Raw genomic sequence first — 19,556 nt, 5'->3', positions numbered from 1 at the left:
TGGCCTATCCACCTAATCTGTACATTTTTGGACTGTGAGAGAAAACAGTATATTTTAAAATGTAAGAGGGATAAATTGAAACCACAAGTTTTGACTTTTATTTGGAAATAATTCAATGAGCAGCCATGAGTACAGGTCAAAACTGGTTGCAGATAGAATTCTGCTACAAAGAAAGTTGTATTGTTTTACCTGCCTCACAAGCAGGATTCAGAATTTAAAAGTGCAAAAATAAAAAAATTGTGATTCTGACCTGACTTGTATGTTAAATGTATATATCTTAAAACATTGTGCAGTGAGATGCATAAATACATAGAAGATAGAAGCAGGAGGAGGCCTTTTGGCCCTTCAAGCTTGCTCTGCCACTCATCGCGATCATGGCTGATCATCCACTCAATCCTGCTTTCTCCCCATAGCCTTTGATCCCATTCCCCCCCAAGTGCTCTATCTAGCCATCTCTTGAATATATTCAAAGTTTTAGCATCAGCTACTTCCTGTGGTAATGAATTCCACAGGCTCACCACTCTTTGGGTGAAGAAATGTCTCCTCATCTCTGTCCGAAATGGTTTACCCTGAATCCTCCGACTGTGACCCCTGGTTCTGGACACACCCATCATTGGTAACATCTTCCCTGCATCTATCCTGTCTAGTCTCGTTAAAATTTTATATGTCTCTATGAGATTCCCCCTCCTCATTCTTCTGAACTCCAGTGAGAACAATCCCAGCCTAGTCAATCTCTCCTCCTATGACAGTCCTACCATCCCTGGAATTCAGTCTGGTCAACCTTCGCTACACTCCCTTGAGAGCAAGAACATCCTTCCTCAGGTGTGGCCTCACCAAGGCCCTGTATAATTGCAACAACACATCCCTGTTTCTATACTCAAAACCTCTCGCAATGAAGGCCAACATACCATTAGCCTTCTTTACTGCCTGCTGCACCTGCATGCTTACCTTCAGCGACTGGTGCACAAGGACACCCAGGTCCTGATGCACATTCCCTTCTCCCAATTTACAACCATTCAGGTCGTAATCTGCCTTCCTGTTTTTGCTTCCAAAGTGAATCACCTCACACTTATCCCAATTATACTGCATCTGCCATTGATTTGCCCACTTGCCCAACCTGTCCAGATCATGCTTTGGGATCCCTGCATCTTCATCACAATTCACCCGACCGCCTAACTTGGTATCATCTGCCAACTTCGAGATGTTACATTTTGTTCCCTCATCCAAATCATTAATATATATTGTGAATAGCTGGGGTCCCAGCATCGATCCCTGTGGTAGCCGACTAGTTACTCCCTGCCAATTTGAAAGGGACCCATTAATCCCTACTGTTTGTTTCCTCTCTGCCAACCAGTTTTGTATCCACCTTAATACATTTCCCCCAATCCCAGGTGCTTTAATTTTGCACAATAATCTCTTATGCGGGACTGTGTTAAACACCTTCTGAACGTCCAAATATACCACATCGACAGGCTCCCTCTTGTCAACTGTACTGGTTACATCTTCAAAGAATACCAACAGATTTGTCAGCAGATTTTGCCAACAGATTGATTTGAGAGACCAACATAATGTTTTGTATCCTTTCTCTCAAGGACTGAGATCAGGGAAACTTGGTGAGCAGTGTGAAGCAGTTGTTCGTTTCCCTCGGCTGTTCCAAAAGTACCCATTTCCAATTCTTATAAATTCTGCCTTTTTGAAGCTTGCAGACATCTTCAGAGTTGGGTAAGCATTGTAATCTCAGGAAAGGCTATTCTTAAAAATTACTCTCATTGTTTTAAAACAATACAACTTAACCAGCTTTACTCCGTCCCTTCTTCAGAAACAACTTTTTGAGATTGTGTGTACTAAAGGTGACTCAGCAGAGTGAAAAGCACTTGGAGAAAATCTTAAATGTTGACGAGTTTGTGAAGAGAGTCTTCTCAGTAATCCACAGCAATGATCCAGTGGCCAGAGCCATCACTCTCCGGTAAGCAAAATTCCAGTGAAGCCTGAAAACAAGCTGTGCCTTTGAGCCAATAATATTTCTTGCGACTTTGCAGATATTTAGCCAACATAAGTAAATCAAATTTATGCAATACATTTGGTAAATAAACCAAGCTGCGACCACACTGACCTCTATAACTGATGATTGATTAAACCCCTTGAGTATTTTCAAGAGTTGCTTGCTATATTGGTCGTAGGATTTCCCAGATATCAACTGTAATAATTGGCCTGAAACTGATTAGAATTGTGCTGCATATATATAATTTGTTAGATCTGGTCTTTTCAAGGTAATATAATGTTTTTTAATTGTAATCAATCAGGATTTGCTCATACTGTTGATATCATCTCGATCCTTTGATTGACTTACAGCTTGGTACTTAGTTCAGTAATCAGTTATCTGTCCACTATGTACAACAGAATTTTTCTCCATTTTCATCTGCAATCTACTTGATGAATGTTAAGTGACAGTTATTCCTAGAGGAATTTCAAGCCATCTAATGTAGCTTCTGGGATGATATGAACATTGTACTTTCAAGAGCAATGCTCTTGTGATCTGTAACTTGGTATAATCCCCATGATAGTTTCCTACATTGTGGATTGATAAGGTTGCTGTTGTTTTTTTCATGTGTGTCTGTTATATGTTGTCAATCATCATGTAGCTAATCAGTGAGAGTCACTGGATTGTATCTTTTTGCAGTATGCTGGGAAGTATGGCTTCTATTATTCCTGACAGAAAAAATGCTCATCACAGCATTCGACAAAGTCTAGATTCACATGATAATATCGAAGTAGAAGCTGCCATTTTTGCTGCTGCCCATTTTTCTGCACAATCCAAGTAAGTACAAGTCTATAAAGCTGAGCACAATTTGAAAGTTTGGGAACAATTGCGTCTCAATTCCGATTTTGGATGCGAAGCAGGAAAATTCTTTCATATAGACATATGTTCAAATATGGCTACTGTCAACAAAACTGTGCAGTGACTAACTACAGTGCCCCTCAAGGGACTAGAGACGGCGTTGGCCAATTGATTCTGTGAAGTGGCAGTCAAATCCAGGGTGTCTTGCTGTGTTTTGTTTGTGGTAAGAGTTTGGTAAGTTGCAGATGCCAGGCAAAGTATCCTAGCTGTTGCAAAATCAGTGAATGAATTGGCATGGGGTTGGGCACCAGGTTGAAGCATTGAGGTCCTGAGAGGGTTCAGAGAGGTAAATATCATTAGAATAAATTGTCATTCAGAAATATGAGGAACCAAATGTGGAGAAATGAGAGGCAAACTAACATGTTTGAGTGGTAAATAAGGTTGAGTAAGTGAGCTTTAGGCACAAATTGCCATGTGAGAGGTGAAACAGGGACATGACTCAAACAAGGGGTGGAATGCACACTTAATGTTCCTTGTTACAAAGTATCCAGGAAAGATAGGGATGGAAAAAAATAATTGGGGGTGGGTGGCAAGAGTAATGATTAAAGATACTGTTGCAGCACTGAAGTGGGATGTTGTGTTTGAGGTTTCTAAGACTGAATTTATTTGGTTAGAGTTGAGAACATCAGAGGAGTTGTAGACCTCTGGGTGTAGCCTGGAGGTGACAAAATGGCACAAAGGAAATATGGAAATCTGCAGGCATATTTCACAAATAGGCAAGAAATATGAAGAAGTAATAATGGGGTCTTCAATTATCATAATATACATTGTAAAATAACATTGTAAATAGCAAAGACATGGAGGATTACTGAAATATGTACAACAGATTTTTCTTGATCTGAATGATTTAAAAAAATATATTTTTATTCTCCTTTTTCACATTTTTCCCCAAATTTACACCCACCAACAATAATCAGCAACAAATTTGTCAGTCCCCATAATAATAACAATGATCCCATCCTCCCACTAACCCCCAAACATTAGCCCGCATGTTCACATAAACAAATGACAGAAAGGAATCAGGGATTACCCAAAGTCACCCTTAATACACACAGGCCCTCTCCCCCCCCCCCCCCCCCCAACCCTCCCACCCCCCACCCCACCCCCCCCCACCCCCAACTAATGTTCAATGTTATCTAGTTCTTGAAAGTGCAGAATAAATAATGCCCATGACTTGAAGAACCCCTCCGTCCTTCCCCTCAGTTCAAACTTAACCTTCTCAAGAGTCAAGAATTCCAACAGGTCCCCCCGCAATGCCAGGGCACAGGGTGGAGAGGCTGCTCTCCACCCTAACAGGTTCTGCCTTTGGGCGATCAACGAGGCGAAGGCTATGATATCTGCCTCCGCACCCGTTTCCAACCCTGGCTGGTCCGACACCTCAATTATGGCCACACGGGGACCTGGGTCCAGTTTCACATGCACCATCTTGGAAATTACCCTAAAAACCTCCTTCCAGTAATCCTCTAGCTTTGGACAGGACCAAAACATATGAACGTGATTAGCGTGCCCCCCCCCCCCCCGCAACGCTCACACGCTTCTACTCCTTCAAAGAATCGGCTCATCCTCGCCCTCGTGAGGTGTGCTCTGTATACCACCTTCAGCTGTGTCAGCTGCAACCTCGGACATGAGGTGGAGGCATTCACTCTCCGGAACACCTCACACCAGACCCCCTCCTCTATAATCTCTCCCAGCTCTTCCTCCCACTTTGCTTTGATCCCCTCCAGTGGTGCCTTGTCCTCTTCCAAAATAGCTCCGTACACTGCTGATGCTACCCCCTTCTCCAGCCCCCTTGTCGTCAGCACCTCCTGCAGCAACGTGGAGGCTGGTTCCTCCGGGAAACTCTGTATCTCCTTTCTGGCAAAATCTCGAACCTGCATGTACCTAACCATTTCTCCCTGTTCCAGCCCATACTTCGCTTCCAGCTCCTTCAATCCTGCAAACCAACACTGAAGAAACAAATCTTTTAGTGTCTTAATCCCCTTCTCTTCCCATTTCCGGAAATTTCCATCTCACCTCCCTGGCTCAAATCTGTGGTTCCCCCGAATCGGCATTTCCCTTGACCCTGCCCCCAACCCGAAGTGTTGGAGAAACTGCCTCCAGATTTTCAATGAAGCTATTATTACCGGACTCCGAGTGTTTCACCGGAGCTATCAGGAGTGGCGCTGTTGCTCGTGCCTTCAATCCCGACCCCCTGCACAGACTCTCCTCCATTCTGACCCACTGGGAATCAACCCCTCTGACCCAGCTCCGCACCTTCTCCACATTCGCCGCCCAGTAGTAGTACCAGGTTCGGAAGACCCAAACCCCTGCCTGCCTTCCCCTCTGTAGCAGCATCTTTCTCAATCGGGCCACCTTCCCTCCCCATATGAACAAAATAATCCTTCCCCCAATGTCTCTGAAAAAAGCCTTTGGCAGGAAAATCGGCAGGCATTGAAAAATAAACAGAAATCGCAGCAACACATTCATTTTAACCGCCTGTACCCGACCCGCCAGTGACAGAGGGAGACCATCCCACCTTGCCAGATCGGCTTTCACTCTCCCCACCAAACTAGAGATGTTGTACCTACGAAGCCTCCCCCATTCCTGGGCAACCTGCACACCCAGATACCTAAAGTGAGTCCCTGCCCTACGGAATGGCAGCCCCCCCCCCCGGCCGAGACACCACAAAATACTCTTGTCCAGGTTCAGCTTGAGAAAGACCGAAATACACGCAGTAGCTACAATATTCCCCCTATCGACGCACTCGGTTCCGACACATATAATAGCAAGTCATCAGCATATAAGGACACCCTATGCTCTATTCCCCACCCCGCCACTATTCCGTTCCATGCTCCCGAACTTCTTAATGCGATGGCCAACAGCTCAATCGCAAGTGCAAACAGCAGGGGGGACATAGGTGGAGGGAAAAGTATCTCGAGCTGATGTTGTTTGCGCGGATACTCGCCTTCGGCTCCTTATATAATAGCTTTACCCAGTTCACAAATCTTGGTCCAATCCCAAACCGCTCCAGAACTGCCATCAAGTACCCCCATTCTACCTGGTCGAACGCCTTCTCGGCGTCCAATGCCACAACCACCTCTGTTTCCTTCCCTTCCGCTGGTGCCAGAACGACGTTCAAAACCCTCCTAATGTTCGAAAAAAGCTGCCTCCCTCTCACGAACCCCGTCTGATCCTCATCTATCACCTTCGGGAGGCACTCCTCCAGCCTACCTGCCAGTAGCTTTGCCAATACGTTTGTGTCCACATTCAGAAGTGATATGGGCCTATACGACCTACACTCCGTTGGATCCTTATCTTTTTTTAGCAATGTGAAACAGTGAAACCGATGCCTGCCCCAAGGTTTGTGGCAACACCCCCTTCCCTATCGCCTCTTCAAACATCCCCACCATCAGGGGTGCCAGCTTATCCTTGAATTTTTTTATAATATTCCACCCGAAACCCATCCGGCCCTGCCACCTTCCCCGACTGCATCCTCCCAATCGCATCCTTTATCTCCTGCTCCACTATTGCTCCTTCTAATATAGCCCTGTCCCCCTTCCCTAGCCTCGGGTACCCCAACCCATCTAGAAATTCCTGCATCTCACAGTCTCCCCGGGTGGCTCTGACCTGTACAACCTCTCATAAAACTCCTCAAAAACCTTGTTAATCAGCTCCGGAGCCACCACCAACTTCGCTGCCCTATCCCTCACCTGAAGAATTTCCCTTACCGCTGCTTCCCTCCGGACCTTATCTCCATGTTCATAAACTGCACTCCTTTGCAGTTGGTGCACCGCCTTCCTGGTAGACAGTCGGTCGAGGCTCGCCTGTAGTTCCTTCCTCTTTTCCAGCTTCGCTGGTTCCCCATCTTCTGCATAACTCCTATCTACTTCCAACATCTCATCTATTACCCTCTGCCGTTCCAACCTCTCCTCTTTGTCCACCCTGGCCTTAAATGAAATTACCTCATCCCTCACCACCGCCTTTAGAGCCTCCCAGACAACTGCCTTCGACACCTCACTGTACGGCATATTCCTTAATTACTGTTTCAATTTTCTCACAGAACACTTGGTTCCCCAAAAGCCTCACATCCAGTTTCCACCCCGGCCTCTGCGCCTCCCCCTTCTCCAGTACCATAATCCACCCATTGCGGAGCATGATCTGACTGCAATTGCCGAGTATCTTGATCTGTATGTTTCCATCCCAATGAGGAAGGAAGCAGATTCTGGGGAATAAAGTGGGTCAAATACAGTATTTTACAGTGGGGAGAAATGTGGGAAACAGTGATTGCAATCTTATTATACCAGAGGACTAGGAGCATGAAATGTAAAAATACTCAATTGGAGGAGGGCTAATTTCAATGAGTTGGAAAAGGATCTGGCCCAAATCAATTGGAAACAAAGTTTGGCAGATAAAACAGTAAATTAGGAAAGAGGTTTTCAAATAGGAGAGTGTTTGGGTGCAGACTTGATTGCCAAGAGGGGCATGCAAAGTTTGAGCTCCCTGGATGACTACAGATCTAGATGTTAGAATGAAGCAGAATACACAGGCTCCTGCTAAATGTCAGGCTCATAACACAATAGAGAACCTAGTTGAATATAAAAAGTGCTGTGGAGATGCCGGCGTTGGACTGTGGTGAGTGCAGTAAGAAGTCTTACAACACCAGGTTAAAGTCCAACAGGTTTGTTTCAAGCACAAGCTTTCTGAGCACTGCTCCTTCCTCACCTGAGGAAGGAGCAGTGCTCCGAAAGCTCGTGTTTGAAACAAACCTGTTGGACTTTAACCTGGTGTTGTAAGACGTCTTACTGAATCTAAGAAGAAGAGGGGAGAATTGAAAAGGAAATAAATCTTTTTGATATGTTGAATGACTTGGATTTTGGTGTAGTTTAAAGGTTTGTAAATAACACGTATGACATGTGGGGCTGAATTCTCCACTTCCCGACACAGACCGTGAGAATTGCGATCGGGCAGAGAATAGTGTGCAATGGAAAAATTGTGATTTGCCCCGGCGCCAATTCTGACACCATGACCTGTTCCCCTGCTGGCAACATTAGCAAAGTTTGCACAGGGGCCGGCAGGCCCAGACAAAACCGTCATTTGCATGGATTAAAATCTCAGTGGGTTGGACACTTCATGCTCCATCCCTCCGCAATACTTCACCAGAGTGGCACAGTGGTTAGCACTGCTGCATAACAGCGCCAAAGACCCGGGTTCAATTCCAACCTCAGGTGGCTGTCTCTCTGATGTTTTGCACTTTCTCCCCGTGTCTGCGTGGATTTCCTCCGGATGCTCCGGTTTACTCCTACAGTCCAAAGAGGCGTAGGTTAGCTGGATTGGCCATGCTAAATTGCCCCTTAATGTCCAACAGTTAGATGGGAATGCGGGGCTGCAGGAGTGTGGGCCTAGTTGCCGAGCTCTTTCAGAGGTGCAGACCCGATGGGCCGAATGGCCTCCTTCTGCACTGTAGCTATTCTATAAGTCATGCGGGCATGAATTGGTGCAAATATTTACAGGCAGGGACTGGGCGCCATGGCTGCTGAGGGGGTGCAAGAGGGTAAGAAAACTCAACAATTCTCGGGGTGGCTGCCTGGGCAGTGGGGGTAGGTTGGTGCCAAGTCGATGGACTTGGTTGTCCACCATGGGATCGGGGTGGCCTGGCTCAGGCTGCCGTTGCTGCAGTGTGTGATTTAAACGCATCCCTCTGGTGCTACTTACAGGCTCCTGGCTGCTCATAACGCTGACTGTTCACTGTGTCCTGTAAATGTTCAGAGAGCCTCTGGTCATGTGGAAGCCCACCCACTCTGGAAACTCGCATACCCCAGCGGTATCATCGAGGATATGTGCGTGTCCAAGCTCAATCACTAGCCCACCATCTGTTGGCACTCCTCAGATGTGCGGACCCACTGCAGAGGAAGTAGAGGATTGGCAAAGCTCACCCCAACCAAAGAACACCTACACCGCGGTCTTTGCAACACTCCCTGATAATCTGCCCCTCTCAAGGCGGAGGCCTCATTAGTGACACCCACACCTCAGAATCATGAGCTGTCTGCTCCTGGTGAGGCTGGCAGCACTGACTGTCTCTGCTACCTCCTTCCAGGCGCTGTTCAGGATGGTGGGCTTGAGTCTGCAGCCCACCCTGGGGAAGAGGGTGTCCCTCGTCTCCTCATTGACGGTGAGCAGTGGACTCATTTCACACTCCCGAAATCGGAGAGGGTGACAGGTCTTCTCTGAGCCATCGTCTTGGCTGCAGTGAGTGTGTGGTGCGTGAAGTGTTTACAAGCAGCTCCAGCTGGTCAGGCCCTTTAGTGCTAATTCCGGCCCCAGCGGCTACACAGCCTGTGCAGCTGGCAATTGCTTCAATTCACGCGGGCAGAGTGCATGTCTTGAATGGCGGAACGAATAGCGCCCTCCAAAGCGACCGTGAATCACACACTGTTCAGTTCAGGCGGCAACTCTTAGTCTCCCAAACAGAGAATTCAGCCCGTGATCATAAACAATGGGGGAGGCATGATGCCAGAGCGGTTAGCACTGCTTCCTCACAGCGCTTGGACTGGGCTAAATTCTGGCCTTCAGTGACTGTGTGGAGTTCGTACATATTCCCCGTGTCTCCGTGGATTTCCTCCGGGTGCTCCGTTTTCCTGCCACAGTCCAAAGATTTGTAGATTAGATGGATTGGCTATGCTAAATTGCCCCATAAGTATCCAAATATGTGTAGATTAGGTGGGGTTACAGGGAGATGGTAGCCGTTTGGGCCTAGGTAGGGTGGTCTTTCAGAGGGCCGGCGCAGACTCGCTGGGCTGAATGGCCTCCTTCTGCACTATAATAATTCTAGTAATGGACTTCAGAAGGACATAGACTAGTGAAATGGACAGATGCATGACATAAAGTTGAACTCCTGAGATGAATGAGGAGCGGTGAGATAAACTAAATGATACAATTTTAAAGGGAATGTCGGAACGGAGCTCTGGGGATGCAGATCTGCCATCTTTGAAGGTGGCAGAACAAGTTGAGAAAGCTGTCTTGTTTTTTAAAAAAGCACATTGGATTCTTGACTTTTTCAATGGAGGCATAAAGTACAGAGGGAGAGAAGTTGTGATGAGCCTTTATAAATGGATTAGACCCCAGTTGGAGTGCTGTTCCCAATTATAGGCACCACACTTCAGGAAGTATGTTAAGGCCTTGGAGAGGATGCAACGGAGATTTACTCGATTAGGATAAGGGTGTTTGGTTAAGCGAAGGGACTGGGGAAGCTAAGATTACTTTTAGTGCACAGACTTTGGATGTGTATTCCAAATCACGAGTGGTTTTGAATGGGAAAATAAAGAGGAAATGTTTCGTGTGGCAGAAGGGGGAATAACAAGATGACAGAGATTTAATGTGAAAGAACCAGACATGGTGAGGAGGAAAAAATGCATTATTTGTTGTTGTGATCTGGTTTGCACTGCTTGAAATGGAAGTAGAAGCAGTTTCAATAACATTTAAAAGGCAACTTGACAAATATTTAAGAAGAAAAATTTCCAGATCTATGAGGAAGAGGTAAGAGAGGGGGGCTAATTAGATATCTCTGCAAAGAGTTGGTCCGATTGATAAAATATCTTCTTGAGCTGTGTCATTCAATGATTAAACCTATTCAAGCTCATGTTCTTTTGACATGTCAATCACTGAATTTTATTCAGGTTTTATTCTACATCAACAGTCGATGCTATTTAGCATTTCCCACCAATACTTGGAGTCTGAGACTTCATTGGTTTAGCAAACTTCTGTTTGGGTGCTGTCTTCTGAGTAGCCTCAGCTGCAGCTTCATTGTTGCTGCTTTGGCCTCCTTTGCCTCCTTGGCAGCCCTGATTGCTTGTTCACATTGAGCCTTGCACACCTAAGGCTTCAGATTCCTCTTGGTCATAATCTCAGCAAGAGAGGCACCAGTAATAGCCCGTTGGAACTTCACTGCACAACGGGAGGGCTTTTTCTCAATCCTTTCAGACTGTCCATTTTTGTGCTTGCGCTTCTACAAGACAATGCAGTTGATCTATCGAGGGTTTCTCTTGGAGAGGAATGCGTTGCTCGTTCTGGTGAGTGTGCTTAACACTCAATTGGCTCTGTTTTATTCCTTAGCTCTAGAGTCACCAGGTATCTTTATGATACCGCCACGAGGTTCAAGTTTAAGTTCAAATCAATGACTCAATACACCAGTTAGTAAGGTTCAATCAAACACATTTATTATTACACAGTAAATCGATACTCATGCAACTAATACTAACGGACTAAACTATTCCTACCACTATAAGCCAATACTTATCTTCGATAAGGGAACACACTGGATCAGGGAACAATGGCCTCTTGTTCTGTCCTGAGACTGCAGGCTTCCCAGTGGGTACGGGGTCAGGAGTGTCTATTCTCATAGCGAGCGTTGGTTGGACACTTACTTGTCGTAGCTGTTGGCCAGGCCTCTCCTTCTCACGTTCAAGTTCTTAGAGAGCTGCTGCAAAGGTGTTCTGCTGGGAGGGCCGGCTAAGAGAGAGAGCGAACTTGGGATCTGTCCTTTATAGGTCACAGGGGCTTCGCGCCCATCTGGGTGGACCCTATACCTGCTTGCAATCGATTGGACCTCATACCAATCGATTGGTTTGAATTCCCCAATACTGGGGCTGTTTCCCGATCGCTGGGCGGTTCTTGAGGCTGTTTGTAACTTATTGTCCGGGACTCCTGCTGGCGCCTAAGAGTCTGGCTTGACCGTTGTTATTCTTGATTGTGTCCATTGTGCCCGGGAATCGCTCAATTAATATGCGCAACTGTTAGTTTCAGTGCTGTCTGGTTTCTTTGCAGACAGAATACACAGGGAGATTCTGCAGCCTGCCTGTTTTCCTTACATTGTCCTGTTTTCCCTGCATGCATTTCAATTCTCCATTTTGTGTCGGGCAGTGGCCAACTTCGGTGGCTACAAATGCTGACTCGCATTTTGAGTTCAGAAACTGGAAAACCTTCCCATCAATTCTGGCATAGCACTTCCTATGACCCGGGCATATTTTATTCCCGTTGAAACTGCACAGCACGACCTTCATCTCGACAACGAAGATGGTGCGGGGGAACAATACAGTTCAATTTATTTGAACCTGATTACACCATCTGTATTGCTTCACTCCACCATTTGTTGCAATTCATTAAGCATGTTGTAATTCACTTTTTGTGTAATGAACTTAATAAACTTGATCAGTTAAGGAAATTTAAAGGACTTTTCTTGCAATTCGCTACTTAAATGAATGTGAAATAAGGCAGAGTTTTCAACTTTTTATTGCTGTTTTGTGTAAACTGCGAAACAAAAGAACTTACTGTTATATAAGCCCTCAATATAACTTGTGGTTACATTCCTGTTAAGCGCCACTTTATATGAATAAATGTTAAAGCTGGAGTTGGGTTCCTTTGGACATTTGCCCAGCCAAAACAATGCACAAGTTGAAATACTGTGCTGTATATTTGCGGCGCTGTGTATTCCCAGATGGAATAACTTGCAAAATAAATACATCATTCAATACAACAGAAATATTATAAACAGTGAAATTAGATAACAGTAAATCAGCCAAACAAGCCCTGTGTAACACAGCTTCTGTGTCTGAAGATAAAAGTAGTAGAGTTGACCAGAAGATGTAACTGGTAGAGTTGACCAGGGTGAACTGGTGGATGTGGTTTATTTAGATTTTCAGAAGGATTTCACCAAGGTCTCAGCAGATTAATATGTAAAGTTAAAGCGCATGGGATTATGGGTAGTGTCTTGAGATGGATAAAAAGCTGGTTAGCAGACAGGAAGCAAAATGTTGGAAAAGACGGGTCTTTTTCTGATTGGTAGGCAGTGGCTAGTGGGGTACCACAGGGTTCTGTACTAGGACCCCAGCTTTTCACATTATATATTAATGATTTGGACGATGGAGCTAAATGTATTATCTCCAGATTTGCAGATGATACAACGTTGGGTGGGAGGATGAGCTGTGAGGAGGATTCAGAGACGCTTCAGTGGGATTTGGACATACTGAGTGAATGGGCACATGCATGGCAGTTGCAGTATAATGTGGACAAATGTGAGGTTACCCACTTCAGTAGCAAAAATAGGAAGGCAGATTATTATTTGAATGGGTGTAAATTGAGAGAGTTGAATACTCAACGAGACCTTGGTGTCCTCGTGCATCAGTCACTGAAGGTAAGCACGGTGGGGCGACATGGTGGCACAGTGGTTAGCACTGTTGCCTCACGGTGCCGAGCACCCGGGTTTGATCCCGGCTCTGGGTCATTGTCTGTGTGGAATTTACACATTCTCCCTGTGGCTGCGTGGGTCTCACCCCCACAACCCAAAGATATGCAGGGTAGGTGAATTGGCCATGCTAAATTGCCCCTAAATTAGAAAAAAAGAAAAAAAGTACTGTAAATTTAAAAAACAAAGAAGAAAGTAAGTGCACAGGTGCAGCAGGCAGTAAAGAAGACAAATGGTATGTTGGCCTACATAGGATTTGAGTATAGGAATGGAGATGTTTTACTACAATTGTATAGGGCATTGGTGAGGCCACACCTGGAGTATTGTGTGCAGTTTTGTTTTTCTTATTTGAGGAAGGATATTCTTGCTATGGAGAGAGTGCAGAGAAGGTTTACCAGACTCATTCCTGGGATAGCAGCACTGTCATGTGAGGAGAGACTAAATCAATTAAGATTCTATTCATTAGAGTTTAGAAGAGTGAGAGAGGATCTCATAGAAACTTACAAAATTCCAACAGGAGTAGACGAGGTCGATTCAGAAAGAATATTCCCGATGGTGGGGGAGGCCATAACTAGGGGACATGGATCATAGAATTTACAGTGCAGAAGGAGGCCATTCGGCCCATTGAGTCTGCATTGGCCCTTGTAAAGAGAACCTTAAGCCCACACCTGCACCCTATCCCTGCAACCCAACCTAACCATTTTGGACAATTTAACATGTTCAATCCACCTAACCTGCACATCTTTGGGCTGTGGGAGGAAACCAGAGCACCCGGAGGAAACCCACGCAGACACGGGGAGAACGTGCAGGCAGTGACCCAAACCGGGAATCAAACCCAGGTCACTGGTGCTGTGAAGCAGCAGTGCTAACCACTGTGCCGCCCCCGTCATAGTTTGAGGATAAGGGGTAAACCATTTTGGACTGAGGTGAGGAGAAATTTCTTCACCCAGAGTGTGGTGAATCTGTGGAATTTGCTATCACAGAAAGTAGATGAGGCAAAAACGTTGTGAATTTCAAGAAGGAATTAGATACAGCTCTTGGGGCTAAAGCGATATGAGGGGAATGCGGAAGCAGGGTATTGAACTTGATGATCAGCCATGATCATAATGAATGGTGGATCAGGCTCGAAGGGCCGAATGTCTTCCTCCTGCTTTTTTCTATGTCTCAGCTCAACATGTTCATTGTTTTCCTTGTGTGTGTGTGTGTGTGTGTGTTTGTGTGTGTGTGGAGCAACTGATAGTAAGGACGTAACTAGTCTAATGAACTTGAACTGTACTGAGATCAAGAACAAGTGTTGCTCTGCATGTTGCAAAACGAGCAATTTTATTTTTCAGAGTAGTAAGGTTCACGATTGTGAAATACATAAACAGGCCATTTGACTTCTGAAATTTGTCTTCGTGATTTTACCACAGAGGCCACTCAGTCTCAGCCAGGTTTCCTCATTCCATTTACCCGTTAACAGTTTGTTGAAGATTATCAGAAATAAATCATAGAATCCCTACAGTGCAGGAGGCCACTTAGCCCATAGCGTGAACCGATCCACTCTGCCCTATACCCGTAATCCTGTAATCTAACCTGCACATCCATGGAAACAAAGGGGCAATTTTGCGTGGCCAATCCACCTAACCTGCACATCTTTGAACTGTGGGAGAAAACCAGAGCACCGGGAGGAAACCCACGCAGACACTGGGAGAATGTACAAACTCCACACAAACAGTCACCCAAGGTCAGAATTGAACCCAGGTCCCTGGCACTGTGAAGCAGCAGTGCTAACCACTGAGCCACCCAATTCACTTTGAAGGTATTTTGCTTGAATAATAATTTGTGGCTGAGAAATCAGTTTTTAATGACAATGCATCTGTAGTTTTTCTGCTTTTGTTTATCCGCTCCTCTACTCCAATTTAAATATTACCATTTAAGTTGCAGTTCAATTCTTTATCTTTACTTGCAAAATATGTTGCCCTCTTTATTCAATTTTTTTAACTTTAAAGTACCCAATTATTTTTTTCCAATTAAGCGACAATTTAGCGTAGCCAATCCACCTACCCTGCACATCTTTGGGTTGTAAGGGTGAGACCAATGTTGTGGGCCAGGGTTTAGAGAACCCCAAAGTGTATCATGGAGTTCACCTGACCCACAACTTTTAATAGATTGTGGTATGGGGAGCACACGGCCCACTCTACATGTGTGGTGCAGCAGAAATGGAAAAGTATTTTTTAAAGAAAAAAAATATTTATTCTATGAACTCAAGTTAACCTTTTAAAAACATACAGTGAATATCTTAGCAACCATTAATTCAAATACAACCCCCAAAGAATACAACACTAAGTAATCCTTAAGCTGTCCTTTTACAACCCATAACACTTAAAAAAATAACTTTTAACAGAAGCACATCAGGTTAAAGTCACTACTGAGAGCAGTTATTAGTTTTCAATCACCAAAGGATCGATTTACAGTTTTTAGATTACAGAGAGAGAGACTCTCTGTGACTGCAGCTATCCAGCTCTGAAAATGAAACTAAAAACACACTCTGCAGCAAACCGCCTAAAACGAAAGTAAAAAGCTGACACAGCCCAGCTCCACCCACTCTCTGACATCACTGCAGTGGTAAACACCCATTTCTTCAAGGTACTCTCACTACAGATATTTATATACATACCTATTTATAAACATCCATTTCTTAAAGGTACTCTCACATGACACTAGGCAAACATGAGCTCACTTTAAAAAAAATAAAAAGTGTATGGCGGCACAGTGGTTAGCACTGCTGCCTCACGGTGCCAAGGACTCTGGTTCGATCCCGGGCCCGGGTCATTGTCCATGTGTAGTTTCCACATTCTCCCCGTGTTTGCGTGGGTTTCGCCCCCACAACCCAAAGATGTGCAGGGCAGGCCATGCTAAATTGCTCCTTAATTGGAAAAAATGAATTGGGTACTCTAAATTTTAAAAAAGTGTTTGTTCAAAGTCTATAGAAACCACTTCCTCTGTACCGTATCATATTTTTCAGACTTTAATGAGGTTCTTATTATAGTTTTGGCTTTAGTGTTCTCCACATGGTGTTCAAAAAAGAATACTCGAGTATTCATTTTAAGAGTTCTATCCACAACATTTTGCCTTAATATTAAAGCCTCTAGATGTTGAATGTGAACCGGTCATCATAATTTTAATGGGGGCAGCATGGTGGCACAGTGGTATTGTCGCTGGACGAGTAAACCAGAGATCCAGAGTAATGCTCTGGGGACCCAGGCTCAAATCCCACCACTGCGGATGGTAAAATTTGAATTCAATAAAAATCTGGAATGAAAATATCTAATGGTGACCATGCAACCATTGTCGATTGTCTTAAAATCCCATCTGGCTCACTACTGCCCTTTAGGAAAGGAAATCTCGGTAGCACAGTGGTTAGCACTGTGGCTTCACAGCACCAGGGTCCCAGGTTCTATTCCCGGCTTGGGTCACTGTCTGTGCGGAATCTGCACGTTCTCCCCGTGTCTGCGTCGGTTTCCTCCCACTCGTCCCGAAAGACGTGCTGTTAGGTAATTTGCACACACTGAATTCTCTCTCTCTGTGCCCGAACAGACGCCGGAATGTAACTTCATTGCAACGTAAGCCTACTTGTGACAATAAAGATTATTAGGATTAAATCTGCCATTCTTACCTGGCCGGCTTACATGTGACTCCAGATCCACAGCAACGTGGTTGACTCTTAACTGCCCCTCAGGGGTAGCAACTGACTTGCTTCATTGTGGGTCAAATACATGTTGCTATATCTGGAAACAATATCACTGTCCTGGGTCAGACACAGATCCATGACTTCCAGTATTATTGCTTCATAAATTGATATGAATGTATTTACGCTCACTCTCCAGAATCTGTAGGAATTATAATCTGTGTGTTAACCAGTGAGTTAACCAGTGCCCCTCAGGGGCAGTTAGGGATGGGCAATAAATGCTAGCATAGCCTGTGACGTTCACATCCCATGAACAATTTTTTAAAAATTGGAGATCTAATGTATATACAATTGTTATGTACAGTTTTGCACGTTTCACACCATTATGAAGAGATTGTTCCTTTATGACATCTAACTGACCATGTACCACCCAGTCACTGCATCCAGAATGGGTCTTGGCTAAAGAGAGATGTCAGAGCACATGCAAAAACACAATATCCAATTGAGATAATAAGGATGTTCTGTTGTTAGATCCCTGGCCACTCCCACCCTGGTGCACCTTTTTATTAAATTAAACCAGAAAATGCTGGGGAAACTCGCCAGGTTTGACAGCATCTGTTCAGAGAAAAGCAGAGTTGGAACTTGGAACCAGGGTGCAGAAATAATTCAACTGTACAACCAACATACTATTTCATAGTAAATGCTTGCATGCACTCTTTGGAAACTATCAAATAAAAATTTCAACTGCAGTAACAGTAACTAAAATTGTGAAGAATTAAAATGAATCCCTTTTGTTGCTTTCAGCATTTTCTTTTGCAAAATTGTAAAGTGTGTTTCCATTTGTTTCTCCCTGCTCTCCCCACTTCTTCTCTGCCCCTTCCCTAGGGATTTTGCGGCAGGAATTTGCAACAAAGTTGGTGAAATGATTGAAGGTAAGACTTCAGAAGAGGATGTAATTTCAAGGTTATTATTGCCTTTCCAATCTATCCATTATTTTAAAACAAACATTATGTATGTATAGCTTATATGTTTTCAGGTATCACATTGGTCATGTGATCGTTATGATCCCCCAGAGAAACCAATCGTTTTTTTGAAGTTGAATTACCAGTGGCCAACTTAAAGGAATCGCACAAGATTTTGAGCTTTAAGAATTTTACAGTAACGACTAAAATCAGTATTATCTAAACATTATGTAGTAGATAAATAATACTCTAAACTACGGAAAAGATAATGCTCATTTGTGTTTTAGCATGAGTGATAGCCCAAAGCCGAACATATATGTAACAGCAGTCTTTAAAGGAAACAATCGAAAGTTACTGCCAGCTTCCAATGGGTTCACTTCCCCCCATTTCACTGAATTGTAACATCAAGTGACCATGTCTTCCAGCAACAAGTCTCACTCTGGTGAATCCTTGTCCTGGCCTCAACACAGCAAATCCATCAGTGGCCTTACATCTATGCAGGTTCCTTTTCTTCACTTAGAAAGCATATTTACACCAGCATTCCACCTGGTAACTAGCAGAAAACAGTTTCTTTCCCTGCTGCTTGCAATGCAGCTGCTTTCCTGTCTCATAATAGTAATAATCTTTATTGTCACAAGTAGGCTTACTAATGTCCACGTTTCTTTTGAACTCGGACTGCCTGGAAGTCTGCACAAAGTTTAAAAACAACTTTCTATCTGTTCAGGAGTGACGTCTTAACCTGGGCCCCTTGTTCCCATGGCAACCATCACCTGGCCTTTTGCCAAGCATAGTCCAATACAACTTCACACCATCCCTTTTCCCAGGATATCTGTCTTACTTTAAATTGTGTAATAATTTAAACATAACTATCTTCTAAAAACTTGCATTCATAACATGGTTACCAGGTACCATTACTGCAGCACTCCATTCAACTTCACTGCTATGCTTTCTGCACCACTTGAATATTCTATTTTGCTCCCTTCTCCTTTTTTCCAATGAGCCAACATGCTCATTCCCATTCTTCACTCAACCTGCTGTCTTCCTTCTGGGTCCAGGCCCTTGCACTGCTATCCACTTCCATCTCCCAAAAGTAATCCTTCTTGTTTTTTCCCACACCTTCCTCCCATCAATAGGGAACATGACTGAATATCTACAGCAAGTGTGATAAGACTGTTAGCTGAGGTAAATGGTGTCTCCCATGCCACCAGGCCTATTTCTCTATGTTGTGACTCCTTTCTAATGAGACCTATTTTTCACCCCTTACTTGATACATGCTGACTCGTGTCTTTCTTTGTGCTGTTAAAAACGCTGATTGTTTTACATAGAATATTTCAGTAAAGGGATATATATTGGAAGCATTGTAAGACAGAAGTGGAAGTTAGAAAGAACTGGAAGACAACCAGGAAATGAAAGAGATATTTTGCTTATCATTCTTTTGTGCGAGTGATGCAGTAATGGCAGCTTGCATATAAAATGATGAGAATCGTAAATTTTGAGGAGAAATTCATGTGCTTAGGCTGAAAACGAATTTAAAATTTTTGTTTCTTTTACCTTTGGGTTGCCTTGCCTGAACAAGACTGGTGATCAATAACATTTCTCCCATCCACAGTGACAGTCGAGCTCCTCTGAGTCGTTAGTAATCCAGTGGCTGGGTATAAAGCATTCTCATCCACCTAAAGTTGTTGAAACTTGACCTCGGAGTGGGACCGTTCTCTGGAATTATTTTAAATATATAAACTTAGAATATCCAATTCATTTTTTCCAATTAAGGGGCAATTTAGCGTGGCCAATCCACCTATCCTGCACAAC

General features: G+C 44.2%; 1 protein-coding gene and 1 pseudogene across 1 annotated transcript in view; one reads left to right on the top strand and one right to left on the bottom strand.

The window, feature by feature from the left end:
- The window catches only part of ints7 (integrator complex subunit 7), a 74,568-nt gene that overhangs the window by 3,229 nt on the left and 51,783 nt on the right, over positions 1–19,556 (top strand). The window contains exons 2-5 of the mRNA XM_038810987.1: positions 1,593–1,722; positions 1,820–1,966; positions 2,681–2,818; positions 17,671–17,717. Of these exons, the coding sequence (XP_038666915.1) occupies positions 1,593–1,722; positions 1,820–1,966; positions 2,681–2,818; positions 17,671–17,717 (462 nt within the window). The remainder of the gene's footprint in view (positions 1–1,592; positions 1,723–1,819; positions 1,967–2,680; positions 2,819–17,670; positions 17,718–19,556) is intronic.
- LOC119977089 lies at positions 10,582–12,073 on the bottom strand (annotated as a pseudogene).

Source organism: Scyliorhinus canicula, chromosome 1, assembly GCF_902713615.1.
Source record: "Scyliorhinus canicula chromosome 1, sScyCan1.1, whole genome shotgun sequence".
NCBI lineage: Eukaryota > Metazoa > Chordata > Chondrichthyes > Carcharhiniformes > Scyliorhinidae > Scyliorhinus > Scyliorhinus canicula.
This window is presented reverse-complemented; position numbering and strand designations above follow the sequence as displayed.